Source organism: Callorhinus ursinus, unplaced genomic scaffold (genome assembly GCF_003265705.2).
Source record: "Callorhinus ursinus isolate GAN/ISIS: 27379988/994484 unplaced genomic scaffold, GSC_fseal_2.0 scaffold18, whole genome shotgun sequence".
Taxonomy (NCBI): Eukaryota; Metazoa; Chordata; class Mammalia; order Carnivora; family Otariidae; genus Callorhinus; species Callorhinus ursinus.
Window position 1 is genome coordinate 27,184,149 of NW_027397080.1, and position 20,171 is coordinate 27,204,319.

At 43.6% G+C, this 20,171-nt stretch overlaps 1 protein-coding gene across 10 annotated transcripts in view; it reads right to left on the minus strand.

Annotated features, from left to right (window-relative positions):
* PRDM2 (PR/SET domain 2) overlaps positions 1-20,171 on the minus strand; it is a 117,864-nt gene that overhangs the window by 39,991 nt on the left and 57,702 nt on the right. For 8 of the 10 annotated variants that reach the window (XR_003205197.2, XM_025856652.2, XM_025856646.2 and 5 more), the window contains one exon: positions 3,962-4,072. The exons of 1 other annotated variant lie outside the window; for it this stretch is intronic. Coding sequence is in view for 8 of the 9 variants with exons in the window: in XM_025856652.2 (XP_025712437.1) it covers positions 3,962-4,072 (111 nt within the window). In the remaining variant the exon portion in view is untranslated. Of the gene's footprint in view, positions 1-3,961; positions 4,073-7,605; positions 7,665-20,171 lie in introns of all 10 variants that reach the window. One more of the 10 variants, XM_025856653.2, reaches the window with a different exon arrangement.

Sequence of the window (20,171 nt, forward strand, 5' to 3'; positions counted from 1 at the left end):
CGCGTGAGCTGAGTCAACATCATGTTAGATGTGTTCAAAAAAACAGCAAGAAGCCAGAAAGGCTGGGGTGGGGAGGGACTGAAAAAAGGAAAACCCTAGGTGGACAAGGATGGAGGCAGGGCGAGGTGCTGGTAAGTGGTCAGACACTGGATATATTTTGAAGATAAAACGCTGACAAGACTGCTGACCGGCTGTGGTGGGCAGGAGAGAGGGAGAGAGTCAAGGAGGATTCCACAGCAACCGTAATAAGACTATTTACTGAAAGACTGAGGGGAAAGTAGGTCTGAGCTCCCCCCCGCCCCGCCCCCGGTGAGTGTGTGTGTTGAGGGGGGATCGAGAGTCACTTTGGACACGCAGACACCTGAGTAAAGATATGAAGTCATTTGTTCTACAGGACTCAAGTTCAACAAAGAGGCTGAGCCCAGACCGTACAAGTCCTCAAACCAGAGGTGGTATTTGGAGCACAGGACCGCAAGAGGCCCCCTGGAGAATGAATGCAGACAGAAAAGAGGCGGGCAGACGGTCCCCTAGATGACTCCAGGACTTACAGGTCAGAAGAATGGCCAGTGAGGTTATCCGGAGAGCCAAGAAGAGTAAAGAAAGTTTCAGAAGGAGGGAGCGATGGGCTGTGTCCGGAACTATGAATGGGTGGCTAAGGGAGGACAGGGGGCTAAACATCCGATTTACCAAGGTGGAGGTGTGCTGGTGCTGACAACAGTTTGAGCAGAGCAGGGCGGACGAATGCCTAATGGAGTTCCTAAGAGAATGGACGGAGCAGGGAGACGGGGAGGCTAGAGTGAAGCTATCATGGAAAGCAGAGAAGTGGAGAAGTGGCTGGAAAGAATCACAGGGACAGCAAGGGACTCTAAGACAGGCCCTGTCACAAGCCCATTTAATGCTGACAGGGATGATCCACGGCGCTGCTTTCTCTACAGTACCACCTGAGTCCCTGCTGAATTAGGCCCCTTTCAAGAAAATGAAACATGCATTAAGAAAGGCTCTGTAAAGGAAGCAGAGCTACCCGGACTGCTGGCTCTGCATTCACTGGGCCAATACTTACTATATGCCAGTACTACGTGAACAGGACTGTCAAGATCCTTAGCCTGGCAGAGCTTCACTTTTAACGGGGGCCACGTACCAGTAAGCAGCAACAAGACCGTCCTGAATTAATGACCATGCTTTGGGGAAGTACAGGCTGCTACGGAAGGATTCGGGAGAAACATCTAATAACGACTTTCTTCATCAGGGAAGGAAGGCTTCTTAGAGAAAGGACTGAACCTGAAGGTCAAGGACAGAAAAGGAAAAGCAAGCAGGAGGAATCAAAACATGTATCACGCTAGACATCAGTCTGGACTTACCTGGGGGCAAGTGGGGCTCCATTAAGGTATTTTAAAGCAGGAGAGTGCCGTTTGGGAGATTTGGCTGCGATGTAGCTTCCGGGACTGGGAGGAGGACAGCCCTGGAGGCAGCAGTGCTAAGGCTGGGGTATTAGAAGGGAGAGGATGGATGGGAATGGAAGGAAGCAACGGACACAAAAAAGAGTGGGCACACTGTCAAGAGAAGAGACCTGTCAACAGACCCAGTGACCACCTGGATGTGGGGAGGACGGGCTAAAAAGGCCAACCATTCCCAGCTCTGCAAACACCAGGTATCCGTGGCAAGCCCGCCTGCTCAGTCCCAGCCCCTGGCTTTACTTTTACCTGTCTGTCCACTACCTCTCCCCCAACAGACCAGCCTTCTCTCCCCTAAGACAAATCTCATTAACCCCACGAGTTCTCCACAGACTGGGACACCAGTCATTTGATGGTGGTAGAAGCTAACTCCCTTTCCAAATACATTTTCAACAAAGACCCAGCTTGCTAAAAAAGTCAAAATGAGACAACAGAAAATGAAAAGAACATCTCGAAGGCTTAGAAATTTTAGAGTCTATGTTTAGCCAAAATCTGTGGCTTCTGTTACTGTGGGGGGAAAAAAAGATTTTCTTTCCCTGTGACCGGTAAACAATCCCAGACTTAAAACTGTCCAAAGTAATATGGAACAAAACACTCAGAGCTCTATTAATTAACTAGTAAGGTCCACACCAACGTGTATCCACACACTCGATGAGGTCTGTTGAGTTTTAAAAATAAAGGAAGGTTTGGGGAACACAAGGAAGGGTCTGGACCGTTTTGCTCAGTACACAGACCACTTGCTGAGGACAATGCCGAACATTCAGGAGAAGCCGACAACTAGCCTGTAAGGAACCAATCACACTTTGATCGGGTACTCCACAAACAGATAAATATTAGGTACTTTTCTTCCTAGGACCTGATGTTATATCAGGAATAAATAACTTGACTTCAATTACTGAAGGGGAGAGAGAGGGCTGTTAGATTTTCCTTTCTAATTCTGCCACTAAAGGCACTGAGGTTCTTTAGTATTTGTGCTGTTGTTCAAACAAAAGTCTTAATTAGCCAATCTGGTATCAGCATACAGAACTCAGTTTTATAAGGCTCTAGGAAATCAAACTGTCTGTTCTTGATTCATAAAATGCCACAGGAAATTATAATCCTTTATGAATGTCATCACTGCAAACAGTGCTAATAAAGTGGTTTATAAAAGGCATCCAAATACTCTGGGGTTTCTCTTCAGATCACATCAATCTTTCGCCCTTTTTTAGAAGGCATCCAAAATATTCTGTTGGGTTTTTTTTTTCCCTCTACAAATGTTTCTTGAAAGAGTCACAAGCCTCTATTTTGAAATCTGCCTGTTTAGGTCACTACAAACAATTCTTAGAAAGCTCCAGTCTCTGCATATATTTGCCACATAACGAATTAATGCACGCCTCCCTCGTTTCTATTATCAACGGTCTCAATATGGTCATTCAACTACAAGGAGCACAGAGCAATCTGCCTTTTTGATGAACTTTCAATCCATGCCTCTCTCTGAACTCTCACATCATGGAGGGCCTTAGAATATCAAACCTTAGAAGGGATGATAAAGAAGAAAATCTGGAGTGGAGTAACACGAGGAAATAAAATAGAAATTTAATTTCTAACAAAATACAAGGGGCATGATCCCAGGGTCCTAGGATCCAGCCCCACGGTGGAGTCCCTGGCTCAGCGGGGAGTCTGCTTCTCCCTCTGCCCCTGCCCCTGATCATGCTCCCTCTCTCTCTCTCTAATAAATAAAATCTTAAAAAAAAAAAAAAAAAAAAAAAACCACTCTTGGGGCACCTGGGTGGCTCAGTCATTAACCGTCTGCCTTCGGCTCAGGTCCTGATCCCAGGGTCCTGGGATCAAGCCCCGCATCGGGCTCCCTGCTCAGCGGGAGGCCTGCTTCTCCCTCTCCCACTCCCCCTGCTTGTGCTCCCTCTCTCGCTGTATCTCTCTGTCAAATAAATAAATAAATAAATAAATAAATAAATAAATAAACAAACAAACCACTCTTCACTCTGCACACTTTTCATGCTGATATATAAAATCAAAGGTGTTTGATATTTCAAATAAATTTTTAACTGAAGTGCAAAACCTAACAATGTTGAGTATATAAATCGTTAAGTATATAGCTAGATAAAACATTTACAGAGTAAATACACTGCTGTACCCCCCACACAGCTCGGTGATGGACTAGTGCCAGTGTCCGAGAAGCCTTCTCAAGTCCCTGCCAGTCTGACTTCTATCACCAGAGATTTGTTTTGATGGTTCTGAACTTTATAAAGTATTTATAAATATAATCATAGAGTACGTTTCATTTCATTTTAACCAGGGAATAATTTCGTTTTTAACAAAGAAGGTCTTTAATAATACTTTTTAAGGGCAGGTGAGATGTGGAAGGCTCAGTTCACCGTATTAAATTCCGGTAGTCATTTGCTGTTAACCCTTTCCAGTTTTTGGGTGAAGTCTCAAAAGGGCATCCCAAGGAGATTTACAGTAACTGGTGATACATACCCAAATCATACAAGTCCAACCTCCAAGCTTACCTTCCGCAGAATCTCTCATCTTTGCAGAAGCAGAATCTGGCTCGCTTGTCTTCAGCTGTAGGTCTTCGGTTTTGTTTGCTTTGTTTTTACTTTCCTGGGATTTTTTCTTCCCTAAAACACAACATGTATTTATTTACTAACTTACTCACTCACTCACTATTACCCTGAATTCTTGAAACAGACAATTACTAATCCAATGACAGCAAACTGTAGATTTCTAGGCAATTATCATATCAGTTAAGAAAGAAACAGACAATGAATAAGAATACTTTTAAGTCATGTTAGAGAAAAAGAAACCCATAAACCCTGTATTCTTGGGCGTTAGTTCCCCTATCAAACTAACAGCTCATCTATTCTAGAGAAGTTAAAAATATTGATGTCAGAGGAAAATGAGAGAGACAACTAACGCCGAGTTTCAATACCACACAAGTAATAAAGACTGGCAAAGTCTGACTGTTTGTAAGAAGCACACTGGGGAAAAAAAGACGGTGTAACTTGGGTCCCTTTTAGTTAAGACATGCTTATCCATAACTGTCAAAGCAAAACACCAGAAGCAGGCTCCGCTGAATTGCAAAGGATGCATATGCGCAGTGGCTCAAATATCAAATGCAGAGTAATTACGAGTAATTCACTGTCAAGCCCGCATGAATTCTGAGGGTCCCCAGGGACTCGACTCCAGGTCCAGTACAATTCAGGATTTCATTAACAACTGGAAGAATGGAATTCAGGACACACTAACTGCATTCCAGCCAATCCCACAGTTCAGAAGGTAAGACTAAAATGCAATGCGTTTCTGACAAGCTGGAACAAGGAGCTCAGGTCACCAAGATATTCAATGTGGATAAGCCATTCTCTAGAAAAGTACTAATACTGAAGGTCTGGAAGCTGAGTCTCTCTGGGATTTAACCAGAATTTGCGGCCCTTCTTCTCTATTTTTTTTTTTTAATTCCAACTTTCTTTTTCCTGGTAGCTCTTGTTCAGTTTTCAGATTCAGAGCAGGTTCCCTCCTCATCCTCCCCGAACACTTCTTTCTTCTCCTCCTGCAATGCTCTCCCCATCATGCCTCGCAGAGCTGTCCTTTCTCTTTGAGAACAAGCCTCTTGACAAACTAGAAACCACTCAGTGCTCCTGGAAAATGGTATTCTCTGTAACAGAGCATCACTACAGAGGAGCAACGAAAACAGAGACAACACATGAAAATGAGGTGAGAGACACACAAGTAACACTGAGAAGTTCATCACGGTTAAAAATGGAAACATCAATTATAATACGATGCAAATACTAATCCTAAAAAAAGCACCACCAGATTTTGACAAATAATTAAGAGATGAAACAAGGGGGGGAAAATACAAAATACTCAATAATCGGCCATTTGTCAGTCTTAGGCAAATTCTAAAATACTATTTTAAATTCCTCAGTCTTCGGTCCGTGGGGGGCGGGGGGAAGATGCTTTGATGCCTTCTGCCATGATGTTATTAAGAGTTCGCTCAAATAACTTCCCGATAACACGTCCATCCCTCATTTCCAAAGGCATCTAAAATGGAACTCAGGACCCAAGCAGGCACTTCACTGGAACCACCTGCTGGTAAGAAGAGAGGCCAAGAGCCTGCAGGTGGAAGGATTATAAACCAATCCCCTCTGTAAAGGGCAAGGACCTGAAAACACCTTTTCACAGGGGAAGAAGCAACTTCCTCTTGCAATTCCTTCTCCCTTTGTCAACTGAAGGGCACTAAACCTAAATCTGATGATGACAAGGTTCTTGAGGAATCCAGCTGTGCTTCAGGACGTCTGGATTCCATCTACTTCCAGCCAGTTCTCTTATCCTCACGACGACAGATGCCCTTCCCTCTGTGTGATGCCCAGTCCCTATCCGAACACTGGTGCAAGTAGGAAATGATTACGGGCAACTAACAGAGTTGCCCTAATGCTGCAGTCCATGTCTGCTGAGGACCATGTAAGGACTCCTGGGCTCCAGGATGCTTAATTCAAAAGTTATATCCAGGAAAGTTTTTCCCTGGATCACAAACACAAAAGTGTTGTAAGACATCATGTACCACCTCATGTACCCCAAACAGCCCAAGGAATGGCCCTTTCTCACCTCTTACTTTCTACTTTGTAGAGGTCTGAGCTTTTGAAATAAGTAAAAATGGAGGTATAGCGTACACTTTTGCCTGTTACGCATCTTACATACATTAAAACAAGTCACACTGAGAAATTTAATAGAAAAACAGATGTCAATTTATTGTAATACAATCCCTTACAAAAGCAATTCAAAGATTTTCTGCAGCCTCTCAAGTGCCCTACAAAGCTGGTTAGCAGGTCATACAAAAAACTGGCCATATATATAAACAGAGTATTAAATAAGTGAAGTTCCTAGATATATATTATAATAAAACAGCACAACTTTAATAATACCATTCACTAATACATATTCAGACTGAAATCACACAACTATCTAAAAGGCAAAAAAGTACTACTTTTAAGTTTTATTCCCGGCCTAAAAGAATATTAAAACATCTAGCTGATACTGAACGTCAATGTCTACTTTTGGCCTCTCCAAACCTAATCGGTGAGAAGTGCATAACCGCCCCCCCCCCCCACCTCCAGGTGCCCTCTTTAAAAAACAAGACCAGGAAACCTTGATTCCCTATGAAGAGAAACCACTTGAAGTAGGGACCCGTGCATCCTACTGAGAGGGCCACAGCCTGCCTGGGCGTCCCGCAAATGATCTTCTCTGTTCTGGGCCTGTCCGATGAGCTGGAGGACGTTCAGCAGCATCCCTGACCTCCACCCACTAGATGCCAGTAGCACCACCACTTTTAACTGTGACAAGCCAAAGTCTCCAGACACGGCCGAATGTCCAGCGTAGGGGTGGGAGGCCTCCCCAGGTTAAGAACCACTGGGCTGAACCAACACAGTAGAGGGCACGAAAGATAAAATGGGGCTCTGCAGTCTATATATTTAAGAATTTTAAAAGTTTTTGAATCCCACTAGTAAACCACTTGTAAAAATTAAAGAACAGAACACTTAAATGTACGCCCAAGTACCTCTGGTGAACACTAACAGACTTAGTTTATCGTGGAAATGAGTCTATCGTGAATCTAATTGTCATTCATTCATGAGACTGGGATTACCAGACACGTGAAATGATCCTCACAGTCTTAATCAGAACCATCTAACAGCTGACTTACTTTCCAGTAGGACCGAAGCCTAGAGATGAAGGCGCTATGGAAACCACCTGTCCTACCTGCTATTTTGAGAGGAAAACGAAGGCCAAGGCCCCAGCGGGACTAATAATGAGCCTACGAGAGAACAGAAACTAGGGCCCGGGCGTCCCGACTCACACTTACGCATGCTTGGTGTCACCCACAAAACCAAATACTGTGGTAAACAGAGTAACAGGTGGGGGAACCTGCTACATTTCTGTAAATAAGTAAATTTCTTTTCCTGATACTTGGTTTCTGTTCTATTTGTAATCAAACTAAAAGAGAAGACAAAAACAAGCTTATAACCAAAACAACCTCTAAGGACTCTTACAAAGGGGCGTGGGGACTTGTTCGCGCCTGTGAGGCAGGAGGGGCCTCGGGAATGGGTCCGGCCGGCAGAGCCCGCTGGGAGCCTGGTAAGTACACGTGTGCACTTACCATCGGGTTCCTGAAGGGTCCTACATAGAAGCTACTGCCAGCTGCGTGCTCCACTTGGTCTAAACAAGAAAGATACAGGAATGAAACACAAGGAAAGTGAAATGGATACGCCAACAAAGAACATAATGGAAGACAGGACAAACTTCATGTATATAAGGAAAAGAAATACACACACAGTTATGAAGAAAACTGAATGAAACAGAAGGAAAAGAACAGTTACCTTCTACATCAAGGTTCTCACACACACAAAAATAAAAATTAAAAAAATTCATCTTTAACTGTGTTCTCAGCCGCTGACAGGAGGACCCACTCGGTATACTTACTCTCAGGCCCGTGCCACGCCTGCGCTGCAAAACAGATGCTCTTACCACCTTCTGCTGGAAGACCCCGACGTCCCCATCCACGCCTCTCATCTTACAGATACCCAAGGACCAGAGACGTGAAGTCATCTGCCCAAGGTCATGCAACCAAATTAGCTCTACAGCCAGAATGAACCCGCAAGGATGCTGCTGCTAAAGGTGTTCTTGCTACTGCATTTCTTAAGACCAGTAATGACACAAGAAAAGTATCATATTCTGTACAAAGCAATTTGTTTTTAAAAGATTTTATTTATGAGAGAGCGCATGCGCATGAGCAGGGAAGGAGTGGAGGGAGAGGGAGAGAATCCAAGCGGACTCCCTGCTGAGCGGGGGGGGCCCCACTAGAGGCTCAATCCCACAACCCTGAGATCATGACCTGAGCCAAAACCAACAGTCGGAAACTCAACAAAACACTTTCTATGCGTTGTCTCACTTGGTTTCAAGGGCAAATGAAAGAAAAGTGGTAGAGACGTCCACTGCATTTATAGGAAACAAGAATCAAATTAGAGTGCAAATTTTTTTTTTCCATTTCAGTGTTACCAGAAACACCAGTCAACACTAATCAGTCAACTGAGGCACAGAACCTCAATCTAAGCAAATATGATTCACCATTAAATAGTATCAATAAAACTGGGTTTTCTAGTGAAATAGCTACCATTATAGAGAAGTCCAACAGTCATAATGACTACTCTTTATAGATAATGTCTAGCATTATACCTCTGGTGCCTGGGATGCAAGTTGCATAATCAAAATTGCCTGAAGCATCACATAAAAAACTTAACCTAGGTCTGGACGGTGTTCTACTATCTATTAAAACTGGTCAAACACTAGCAAATTCTAGAGAATAATGTTTCACTTAAAAATGTGCAGGCTTCAGAGAAAACACAAAATTCTAGAAGGCGTGCTCAAGTTACATTAAAAATTCATCACAACAGTGAAGGCTCACGCATTTCGTGATTTAACTGAATTAAATTTAGAACCCGATGTAACTCTACGTGCACCGCCTCCTCACTGGGGAGCTACCCAACTCCTAGGTATAAAATCAGAATTCAGTACTGGTGCACAGAAGCAGGTCTACCTCATCTTTGTGTAGGGGACTTCACCACCTTACTCAGATACACAGTTGATTCCACACCAGATGAGACGCCATCTCCGAGCTCTTACCATGAAAGGTCATCGAGAACATGAGCTGCCCTGAACGGGAGCCTCCAGACTCCCCCAAAGGAACCCCCGAAGGACCCCCCCCCCGGAAGGACTCCCCCGCAAAGGACGGGCTGTGCCTGCCACCTCCAGCGCCTCACCTCTCGCTGAGCCCTTCATCTTGGCAACTGTGCCTCTGTCCACTGCACCTCCCTCCACTCCCCCTTCTCTACAAAGTGGAGCCCCACTTTGCAAGGTTACCTCTGATCTCATGACTACAAAACCCCACATTTCTTTAGGCTTCATTTGCTCCAGGTTTTCCCTCTGTGTCTGACAGTTTCATAGGTCTGACATTCCTAAGATTCCTCTCCCCAGCCTTGTGACACCACCATCTACCATCTCCTCCCTTTGTGACCAGTCTTTCGCAGGATCAGGATCTTCCTCTTCTCCCTGCCCTCAGCTGAGAGGGTCCCTCACAGGAAATCTGAAGACTGGAGGCTTTCGTACAAGGCCGAAGAAAGGCTAAGCCGAGGGCACACATCTTAAGAGAACAGAACAGACATGGGACACGGGAATAATGGGCTATGTTAAAAGGGAAGAGAGAAAAACCTAGGATTTGAAGCAGAAAGAGCCTCAAAGGTGGTCTTATCTGCTCCCCAAACTCCACAAACACGCCTCTTGAAGCTTTATCTCATTATAGGAGTTGTCTAAAATCTCTCAGCAAGTTGGTAGCAAAACTGGGACTTTCATTCCCATCCAATTCACTATTCTGTCCACCGTGTTCTAGAGGCCTTGCTGTTGAGTGACACTTTCTGGGCCCTAATTCTCTCACTCTTAAAAAAGATAATTAATGGTGCCATCTGCATTGCAGGCAAGTTTGAGAAATTTATCATAAAAACATAAAGTCAGTAACAGAGCTTTTCAAATTTGTGAAAGGCAAGGACAGCAGGCTGGCACGGCCCTGACAGCAGCACTCAGAACACCAGCTTTAGAGGGAAGTCCGAGTTCCACAGGCAAGGTGAAAGGCTTGGCTGGGAGAAAAGCATAAAGTTCAGGGGCACCTGGCTGGCTCAGTCGGTAGGGCACATGACTCTCATCTCAGGGTTGTGAGTTCAAGCCCCACGCTGGGCGTGAAGCTGACTTAAGAAAATAAAAAAATAAATTAAAAAATGTTAAAAAGCATAAAGTTCTTGTTAAATGACTTCTTCATAGGATTAAAACACACATACAGGCACACACGCACGCACACAATCTCTAACAGACCAGGTAGTGAGGAAGGGGCATCGGTGGATGACAGCCAAGTCGTGGGCTGAAAGAATGATGACCGAGGTGTTCTGCAGGAGCTGGTAAAGGGAGCAGAGTCAGACCGCCAGCAGTTTTCTAGCTGGGGGTGGTTAACATTCTGCAGTTGGTGCTGATGGAGGAAAGAGGCTGGAAACATATATGGAAGTAAGTTTTCCACAAGGAATTAAGAGTCCATTTCAAAAATTTTAATGTATGCTTAGGAAAGAAACCCGGAAGCTAATGACTCGGTGAAGTCAGCAGAAGTCACACAGTCAGGGCAAGCGGGAACTGGGCATCAAGACCGAGGCGAGAGCAGAGCCTCCGAAACCATGGCCAGAAAGGCTCCGGCAAAGGTCAGCCCAGCCGCACATGGGACGGGGTGTGTTCATCAGATGGTCAGAGTGGCCGTTACGGCTGCCCAAGGTGACACCGGGGGAAGACGAGCCACTCGGAGCCTAGCCCCGGCTCTCCACAGTGTTTGGGAGAGAACATTTTGAAGCAGCAAGAGGCCGTGCAGCAACTGGTTTTCATGAAAGTAATATGCTATACATTTTCTATACATTTATTTTACACTTGAAACAACTTGAAAATGTACCTGACAGTAAAAAAAAAATTCTGTTAAGCAGTTTGGGCATAATTTCAACCCTTTTCTGTAATCAGACTAGCCAAGAGAGCCGTCTGTAATCCTGGAGACAAATTATAAAAATAAAACCTCTCTGGGTTTAAGTTGCTCATAGTATTAAAACAGGACTCTAGGCTTTGCTTCCAACAGAAACAATGGAAAAGTTCTGGATTTTTCAGAGCCGCAGATCCCAGTGTAAATTCCTGGGATGCTTGCGTCGCACGCGGGGGTGGGGCACAGCCTTTGCCCCTGTGGAGGGTCTGGCCCACAACTCTTCCACATGCCAAGCTCAGGGGAGGAACAGCAAGGATCACATCTGAAGGGATTTTTTAATTTCTCTAAAAAAAGGCTTTTAGTGGCTTTGACTAGATAATTCCAAATACCAGAGAAGGCTCCCCAAATAAACTTTAATAAATTCAAATTGAGAAAGCACTACATTTCCTTTTACTCTTTGGAACCTCGAAGTCTTGTGGCATGAGCAAAATGATTTTACAGACTACCTACCTACCTCTGAAACTTAAACAAGCTGCCAGCCTGTTCTACTTTATAATTATTTTCTTTTCTAGGATTCTTCTCAGGGATCTTCAGTAGCTTTTCTTTTACAGGGGGGAAAAATGTATCTAAAGTCTGAAAACCTTGCATATAAAACACTGAGTTGGCAACTACATTAACTCCAGTTTAAGAGTCAGTTCCCGGAGGCCAAACAAACAGGGACTGGGAGCTGAGTAGGGAGGGGTGTGTGGCCGGCGCCTGGCAACCCCCTGAAACAGAGCACAGGGCCACACCCTCGAGAACTGGTTATCCTCAGCTGAAAGTAAAGTCATTTATGATAAATTTTACGATACCATATCCTGATGAATTAACTGTGAAATTTAGATTTAAAAATATTCAGGAAGTGAAATCTAGATATAAATCTGAGAGAAGACACCATTACAACACTTAAAATCATTATCTACATTTGTTTACAGAAATGCTCAGAGGGAACAGTGGTCAAGCCATATCACTAAGGAAGGTATGATACCTGTTTATGTGTTCATTTTTTCTCACTTTTCTAGATGAACATTTGGCTACAGTATGGAAAAAACCTAATGAATACATTATTTTTGAAAGAAATGCCTGACAAAGGCAAAATTAATGAGGCAACTGAAAACGGCCACTATTGGTTGAGATGAACATATGCAATTTTATAACAGTAGAATTTGGAAAAGGTCTCGATGGTCTACTTTGCCTACACAGCAGAAAGTATTGAGGTGCTTCTCTTCTGTCTCCTACTTGTACACCTAGTCTGAGTGTCCAAAAAAAAAGCATCAAAATTCACAACAGACACACATTTAAAGGGGGTGTAGAACAGAAGAGACGTTACTGAGCAGCCAACACTGCTCAAGCACTCAAATTACCGCCGCTGACCTTCTCTGTTCAGCAGGCCCTCTTCAACTTGTTATCCTGTGCATCATGTGACTTCCAACAAAAAGTCAATTTCCCTGCTCCTTTTGAGTAGCCACACACCTCGTATTCTTTTTCTTGTTTCACTGCACTTGGTTATTGTATCCCCCTCATTATTTAAATCAAAAATCTAACCTAAATAACCATGCTGAGTGCCTCCCAGCTATAAGCGAAGGGTCAGCGTGTTGGCAGTCAACCGTGACCATCATCAGAGTATCGTTTCCTGGCTTTGCTTTTGCTTCTCCTAAAAATGTGAAATTAATATGCCATGTTCTGATAGAAGTTTAAGAAACAGGTTATAAAAATAAAATAATCTACAGAGATACTAAACTACGCATCACTTGGACCTACCGTGGGGCACTTTTATTCCAGTACAATTTTTAAGACTGTTAATACATCACTACTGCTAAGCAAGCTCATTCTCTTCTTCCAAGACCTCAGCCGCCCTCTGGCCTCCTCCACACCCGCAGACATGCCTCTATCAGGGCTTATGAACGGGCACATCACCGCTCCACCAGGGGAGGGCCTGGACCTCTGCGGGCTTATGCGTGCACACAGACCAGCACAAATTTGCCCACTCTGAGAACTCAAAACGCTGTCTTTCAGATTCAAGTAGAGAAGGAACTAAAATGTATTCTCCTCAGAGAGTAATTATTTTTTAAGTCACAACTTATATTTAAAATTCGAGATTTTTTCCTTTAAGATCTGCACCCAAGAACAAAATCATACTAACTAGCCTATTTGACAATACATCTCACACTCAGATGCACTAGCCTCTATCACACTACTGTTCAAATTTAGCTCAAGCTCAATTCTTGCAAGGTAAGAATTTTTCCCCTCTAAATACTTTTGTAAAGTTTCTGGAACCATGGTGAAGCAGAAGTATTTTGATTTTTCTTGGATGCTTATTATCTACAAGACACTTTATTAAGAGCTACAGGGAATGAATATATGTACACACACACACACACACACACACACACACACACACACACACACACACATATATATAAAACCACAAAGATGTCTGCCCCAAAGGAACTTAAAACTGAAGTTACGTCCAGCTTTGTGAAAAGTTAAGTCCCTTGGCAGAAAGGCCCTACCTAATGTCAACAAGAAGCAAATGTTGAATGGAAAAGATGTTCAAGAGACTCTGAATCTCATTAAAAATAAAAACGAGGGAGGGGAAAGGAGGGAGGAAGAAAGTAGGAAGAGGGAAGGCCAAGGAGGTGGGGAGAGGGAGGGAAGGGAGAGAGGAGAGACAGGGGAGGGGACGAAGTAAACCTCCAACCAGCCAGGCGCAGCAAGGACACGTGCACAGCGGGGGCCCTCCCGAGGCACGGAAGCCACGGAACCCCAAGCACCGACATGGCAGCCTTTCAGAAACACCAAATCTTCTCAGTGCTGGTCTCCCAGGATTATGCCACATTCTCTCGAGTTGATGCTTCTCTCTTTCGTCAACATAGGGATAAAATCACGCCCCCCAAGGAACAAAGAAGCCTGGTGCAAGGGCTCACCAAGCACTAGGATTTTCAACAGCTGCCTCCTAGGCCAGTGCCCGAGGCTGGAGAAGGGTCTCCCTCTCACTCCAGTCACCCATTTCACCTGCTCCCAAAAGGTTCCTGTGCCCCCAAAGTCATACATCTTTCCTGCAAAGAGCTGACCCCAACTTAAATGAGACTCTGTCCCTCCCCGGTGTGTTGGGGTGGTACTCGGGATAAAACGGGTTCTCGAAAGGCACAAACCCACAAAAACTGAAATTCACAAAACTGCAACTACACCGTGCAGCCTTAGGCCATGATCTGATTAAGGAGAAATGATCCTGGTTAAGGCAGACAGGAACAAGCTGTAATACACACTAGTGACAACTACCTGATACTGTCATCAGGAGGAGTAAGTCAGATAATGCACAAAAAAGAACTCTGCACAGTGCCTGACACAGATGGAATCAATGGAATCAATTGTAAGGATTACCCACAGTAGATTCTACAAAACAAACTACAGAAACCCCACGCCTACAAGTCTCAATTGTCAGCATATGTTCCTTCTTATGAAGACAATGACATTCTGCTTCCACTAACAATTCCGAATCCATCCATTTGTTTTGTTCATTTGTTCTCCAGTGATTCACACGATCCCACCCAGGTATCACTATGGAAATGTACAAGTCCAATGAGGACAGAAGTTTAACTGAGTGCTTCAAACACTCACTAATGCACCCATCAATATACAGTAAGGCTCTAACAGAAGCTGTGAGTACATTTCAGTGTTTTTTTAATCTGTAACCTACTGATTTTATTGCTTCTAAACATTAACAGTTCACTCAATGGTTCTTAATCTTTTGGGAAAGAAACCTTAGACACCCTTTGAAAATCTGGCTACCCCTAAGACCCCTCTCCCCCGGTAGTCACAAAGAGACATAACCACACTTGGAGGCTCATGGACCTCTGTGTCATCACAGAGTCCAGCTCTAAGTTCATGCAAACATGCATACTGAGGGGTACACCTGTGTGACCCCCAAAAAGACTCCACTCCTTAGACTGCTCAATAAAAATGCTGCACAGAAAATCAGGACATTTGTTTCCTTAAAACTGATACCGTCAGCTTCCCTGGTAACCTGCAAGAAAACGACTCTTTCACATTTTTGTTTTTTCCTGACTGCATATCCAGAAAGATGTAAAATGACAGATTTTCTAATCTGTCATGTGCAGCACGGAAACTGCTCCCACACAGTTACTTTCAGGGCTGCCTGATAATTTAATGTCTAAGAAAACGTACCCAAAATTCATCCAAAATGTCAACCCACAAAATTTGGTCCCAACAGTACGGCAGTCACGAGTGGTCTGGACCACATAGAGGTAAGACAGAAGAAGGAAACAGCAAACCCTTCATTTGGGCAACAAGCAAACAGTCAAACATGTTTACTTCTGCCCAGGCACAAGCGACAAATCAAATTCCAGGAGTTATCTAATCCCCCAATCCACGTAACCACAGGTGTCCCTAGTTTGAGTAACGAGTAAAACAAGACAGCTTTTTTTTCCAAAAGTTGTTTATATTTATTTAATACTAAGAACACAGATATCCTAAAGAAGAGACAGACGATAAGACAGCTTTTAAGAGAGAAGCAGGTCTCCAGCCCATGAGTTCTCTAATGCCACGATGTGTATCTAGTTGCAGACCCACAGACCATCTTAACTCTTACCTAATTTTCAATCTATACTTAATTCACTTTGTGTCACCAAACCAAAACATACGGATTTTAATAAGCCGTGTTAGAAGATGTTGGAACTATTCCTTTATTTTTTCAGAAGGGCCACAATAAGCCAAAGGATGGACAGACTAAGTTTGCCAGTGCCCACCAATTAAAATGGGACAGACCAAGGTCAGTGTGCCAGGCATATTCCTACGAGGCTCTCGCTTGATGCTCACAGCAATCCTGCAAGGCAGATCTTATCCCCATTTTACAGACAGGTAAACTGAAGAGCAAAATATGTGGAGTAACCTGTCCAAAGTCATACTGCTATTAACTGGTGGAGCTGGGATATGAACCTGGCCTAATTCCAAGGCCATGTTCACAATAAAGTCCACACATCGTACATCTCCCAGAACTCAGAGGTAGAGCTGGGTCAGCAATTTTTCCCTTCTCGCCTCCCCACAACACAGACACACAGTTCAGGCTCATTTTAAACAGGTTATCCATGTGCAAAGTAGTGATCAAGTTGTATTTAACAGAGAAGCAATAATGAAGCTCAGGCAGTATACTCATGTACTTTAGCCCAGTTGGCAGTTGGAGGGAGCGCAATCATTCACCGTGAAGACAGAGCTTACCAACTCCGTGTACTTTCTGACAATGGCCCATGAGATTTAGGGGATCCCTGTCTCTCTAAAACTGAAGAGGGCCAGGAAGAGCATGTGTTAAGCATCACTTCTTCTTGATTCAATATTTTCTATACTCTCGTGCAACCATAAATTGAATTTATCTTGGCACACAGGCAGCAATTTACATTTTATATCCGGAATTCTTGAATTTATAATTCTGATGGAATCAAAACTATAAATATCAAGCTTAACACCCAAATTTGATCTTGTTATCAACGACACGATCACATGCAGCAAGGAAGATACTCCCTGTGACAATATATTCAGCAGCTAATCAAACTGCTTAAACAAGCAAATTTGGAATTTTAAGCCCCTTAGTTCAAAAATCCAACCAAGACTGACTATCTCTAGTTATTCCTTTTGATTATTGGTCTGGAATGACAATGAGAGGGAAGCTGTAAATTCAACCCCACAGTCAATCCTACAAAAATTACAATCCACAATGTGTAACTGCAGGAGGAACATGTTCCCGGGGGGGGGGGGGGGGGGGGGGGGGGGGGGGGGGGGGGCGGGAGGAATGTGAGGCTTCGGTCTGCGCTGTGCCAACATTAATCCGCTCACCGAGAAGGTAGCAAAGGCAGGAGGCGGAGATGAAAGCCCTCATTCCTCACAGGGGTCCTCAGACACTCTGCCCAAAACCAGCAGTCACCTGATTGCACAGAGACGCAGGGTCTAAAAATCTCTGTTAAAAACAAAAATACAGAACCAGAAAGGCATATTCTACCCCTCCAACTGGCAAGAGAATGAAAACTGAACCTAAGAAGCCAAACAGTAGAAAAAAACTAAAGTAACAAAAGGCACAGGAATTCACACTGTTGCCCATTCTAAACTGTAGGACCATTTCAAACACTGCACACGGTTGGTTTTGGGGTTCTAAACAGGGGTGAACAAACCAGTTTGTCTTCATTTTTGTGGCATGTGGTGTCTCAGGAAACCTACAAAAGACTGCCCCAATAGGAAGGATTAGAAGTACAAGGGGAAAGACTGTTTATCACCGCAGCTTTAATAGAAATGGGGGGGGGGCTTTTAGCCTAAATAGGTACTTACTGGTTTTCTTTTTAACCAAAGCAAAGATAATTCTCTGCAACTACACATAACTGGTAACATACAGTTAATTTATTAAGGATGAAATTAGGTTTGGGTCATTCAGATACTGATTAATAAGAACATATAAAATGGAAGTTTTCCAAGTATCAAATTAGCAAGGATTTTGAATGTCATAATCTTATTTTAGAAACTGGTATTTTTATATATCATACACATACAGTATCATCATTATTTGATCATTAGAATAAGTCTCTAGCTTCTGAAACTATTCAAAGACTCTATGTATATTAAAATATATTGATACATAATACTTAAAATAACTATACATGTACCAGCTTAGTATGAAAATTCCCATCAAAAAATATTTCTAAATTTCAGGGTCATGACCACAAAAATGGGAGGAGGAAACTGGTACAGCAGAGGGTTCAGAATGCTGAGAAATTTCATCTCTTACCCATAATCCCTCAGAACTTTTTCTTCTTAATATACGTGCCAAGTTTTAACCTTTTAAAACAAAGCTACCTCCTAATTTTTAGAGGAAAGGATAGAACAGAAAGGAAATTGCTTTTGGAAAATGAAAGCACGGATTACTAGGCAGAGGTTCTGTCTGGACTACCGTGTGTGTGTTTGAGGCATGGGGGTGGGGCGTAAACGACCTTAGTTAAAGACCAAATCTTTAAAACTACCTCAACCAAACTCTTATTAAAAGTTTCAGGTAGAAAAGGCCATATTACGTTTTGCTACAAATTCAGGAAGTTTCAAAAAAGTTTCAAAACCTTTTACTTATTCCAAAGACCCTACAGCAAGGTAAATACAATTAAGGAATCAACCCCTGCCCCTCAGGAGGAAAATTCACTAGAGCACAAAGGCAGGTTAGGGCAGCTCCCTCTTCCTTGTTTCTTTTCATGCTTTTCCTTCTGAATGAGTCAAGCTGCTAGAATAGGAACAGCTTTAAGAGTAAACAAAACCTCTTAAGAAAGTGCTGCTTCCAACAGTTCAAATGAGCTCCTCTTAAAGGAACAAATAAAAAATAAAAAGCCACCGCCCAAATAAACACTTCAGATAAAAAAAAAAAAAAAAAGACAAAATCCCTACCAAATGGTGTCACAGCATCAAGACAGAAAGAAAGTAACAAGCAAGATTTAACTCCACAACGAATCAGCACCGCACTTACCACCAGTTTCCAGATTTAATTTTTGGAGTGTATGTAAATTAAAACACGTTCATGATCTCTAACATTCAAGCTTAAGAAAACTTTCAACATCACCATATTGTATTCAGTGGAACAGCCAGTCAGTCTCAACGCAAGAACACTGGTGCAGAGAAGGAAGCTGAACATCACCGTCTTCTTGAAATCCCCAGAAGACGAAGCGCAAGAGCTCCCTGGTCCTAGAAGTGATTCACCCCCAACCCCCCACCAAGCCGTCAGCACTGCAGAGGGACTTAGGCCAAGGCAATGTCTCACTCTGTTCTTGCGGTTTCTAAACCGATTTCAAAAATAATATAAAACTTGAGAAAAATGAAACATTCAGAAGCAGCCCAAACCAACAAATACCATTTAAAAAAACACTTAACAGACGATGGATAGCAAGGGACAAAAAATGTCATCTATTAGAGTTTTTAAAAACTGTTCATTTGAGGTGCTCAAAGGAATACAATAAATCTATTCAATCCATAAACCCCCAAGGCAAAAATAACTGAAGGCATTAGTTCTCAGCATAAGTTCGCTTTCTAATACCAAAGGCTTCCCTTAATCACACTGCCTTATTATTTAGGATTAAAGTGGGCAATTCTACAGTGAGTAGTGAAAATTCATCTTGGCTAATTAGTAAAGCCTTACAAAACACTGCTACTTATTCAGTACGACTGTCCTACTCAGAAACATTATCAATAAAAACTGGATTTAGGCAAGGCGGAGCCGAAGAACGCAGGAGGCAGGCGAGCCGGGGCCAACCACGTGACCCGTCGGAGTGCCAGTTCCCTCACCTACAAAGGAGGATAAGCATCCTCCCCGGCCGGCAGCGCGAGCGGTAGGGGCATCAGCAGTGCTGTCCCCGGAGCACCGAGCACCAAGCACGGTGCCGGGCACACGTGCGACTCGCTGACCGAGGAAGGGCCGTCACCCTCACGATCAACGGAAAGCAGTGATTCATCACTTAACGACAGGATGTGCAGAGAAGGGTCAAATCACGAGACATGTCCATATCAAAATCCACTGTAAGGAATCAGTTCGACCAAGAACTCTTGGGCTATCTGACACTGGCTTAATCAGAGTGCTAATAAAGAAAAACGGCTGCTTTCAGTATTCATCTTTTTCACTTGGAGAAACAACAGTAGCCTTTTCAAGTAACTCTTGCCTCTCTCCATGCCATTCAGAGCCCCCGAACCACGTTAACCAAATGATTAACATTAATCAAATCAAACTTTAGACGTGTCCTTGGCAGCAGGTACGTGAACCGGTCACGTGAGAGCCGACACTACCAGGCTAGCCCGATCTGGGACTGCGACGGGCCCACATCTCTCTCAGCCTCACGTTGTGTGGAGAACCCGCGTCACGGCATCCCTGGAGCACTCGCCCAGTCCCTCACTTCTTCACAGGCAACTTCAAATACGAGACTACACTCCTCTCTGTAATGCTGCTGAGTTCGTGTGCATAGCAGCCCCTCTGTAAACCAGAACAGGAAACTGCCTAGGGTTCCTAGGGAAAGGAAGTACTCAGTGGGTTTCCAAAAACAATTAATCCGTAATTCTGAAAAAGAACCTAGTACTCCTATGGGGTTTGTTTTTGTTTT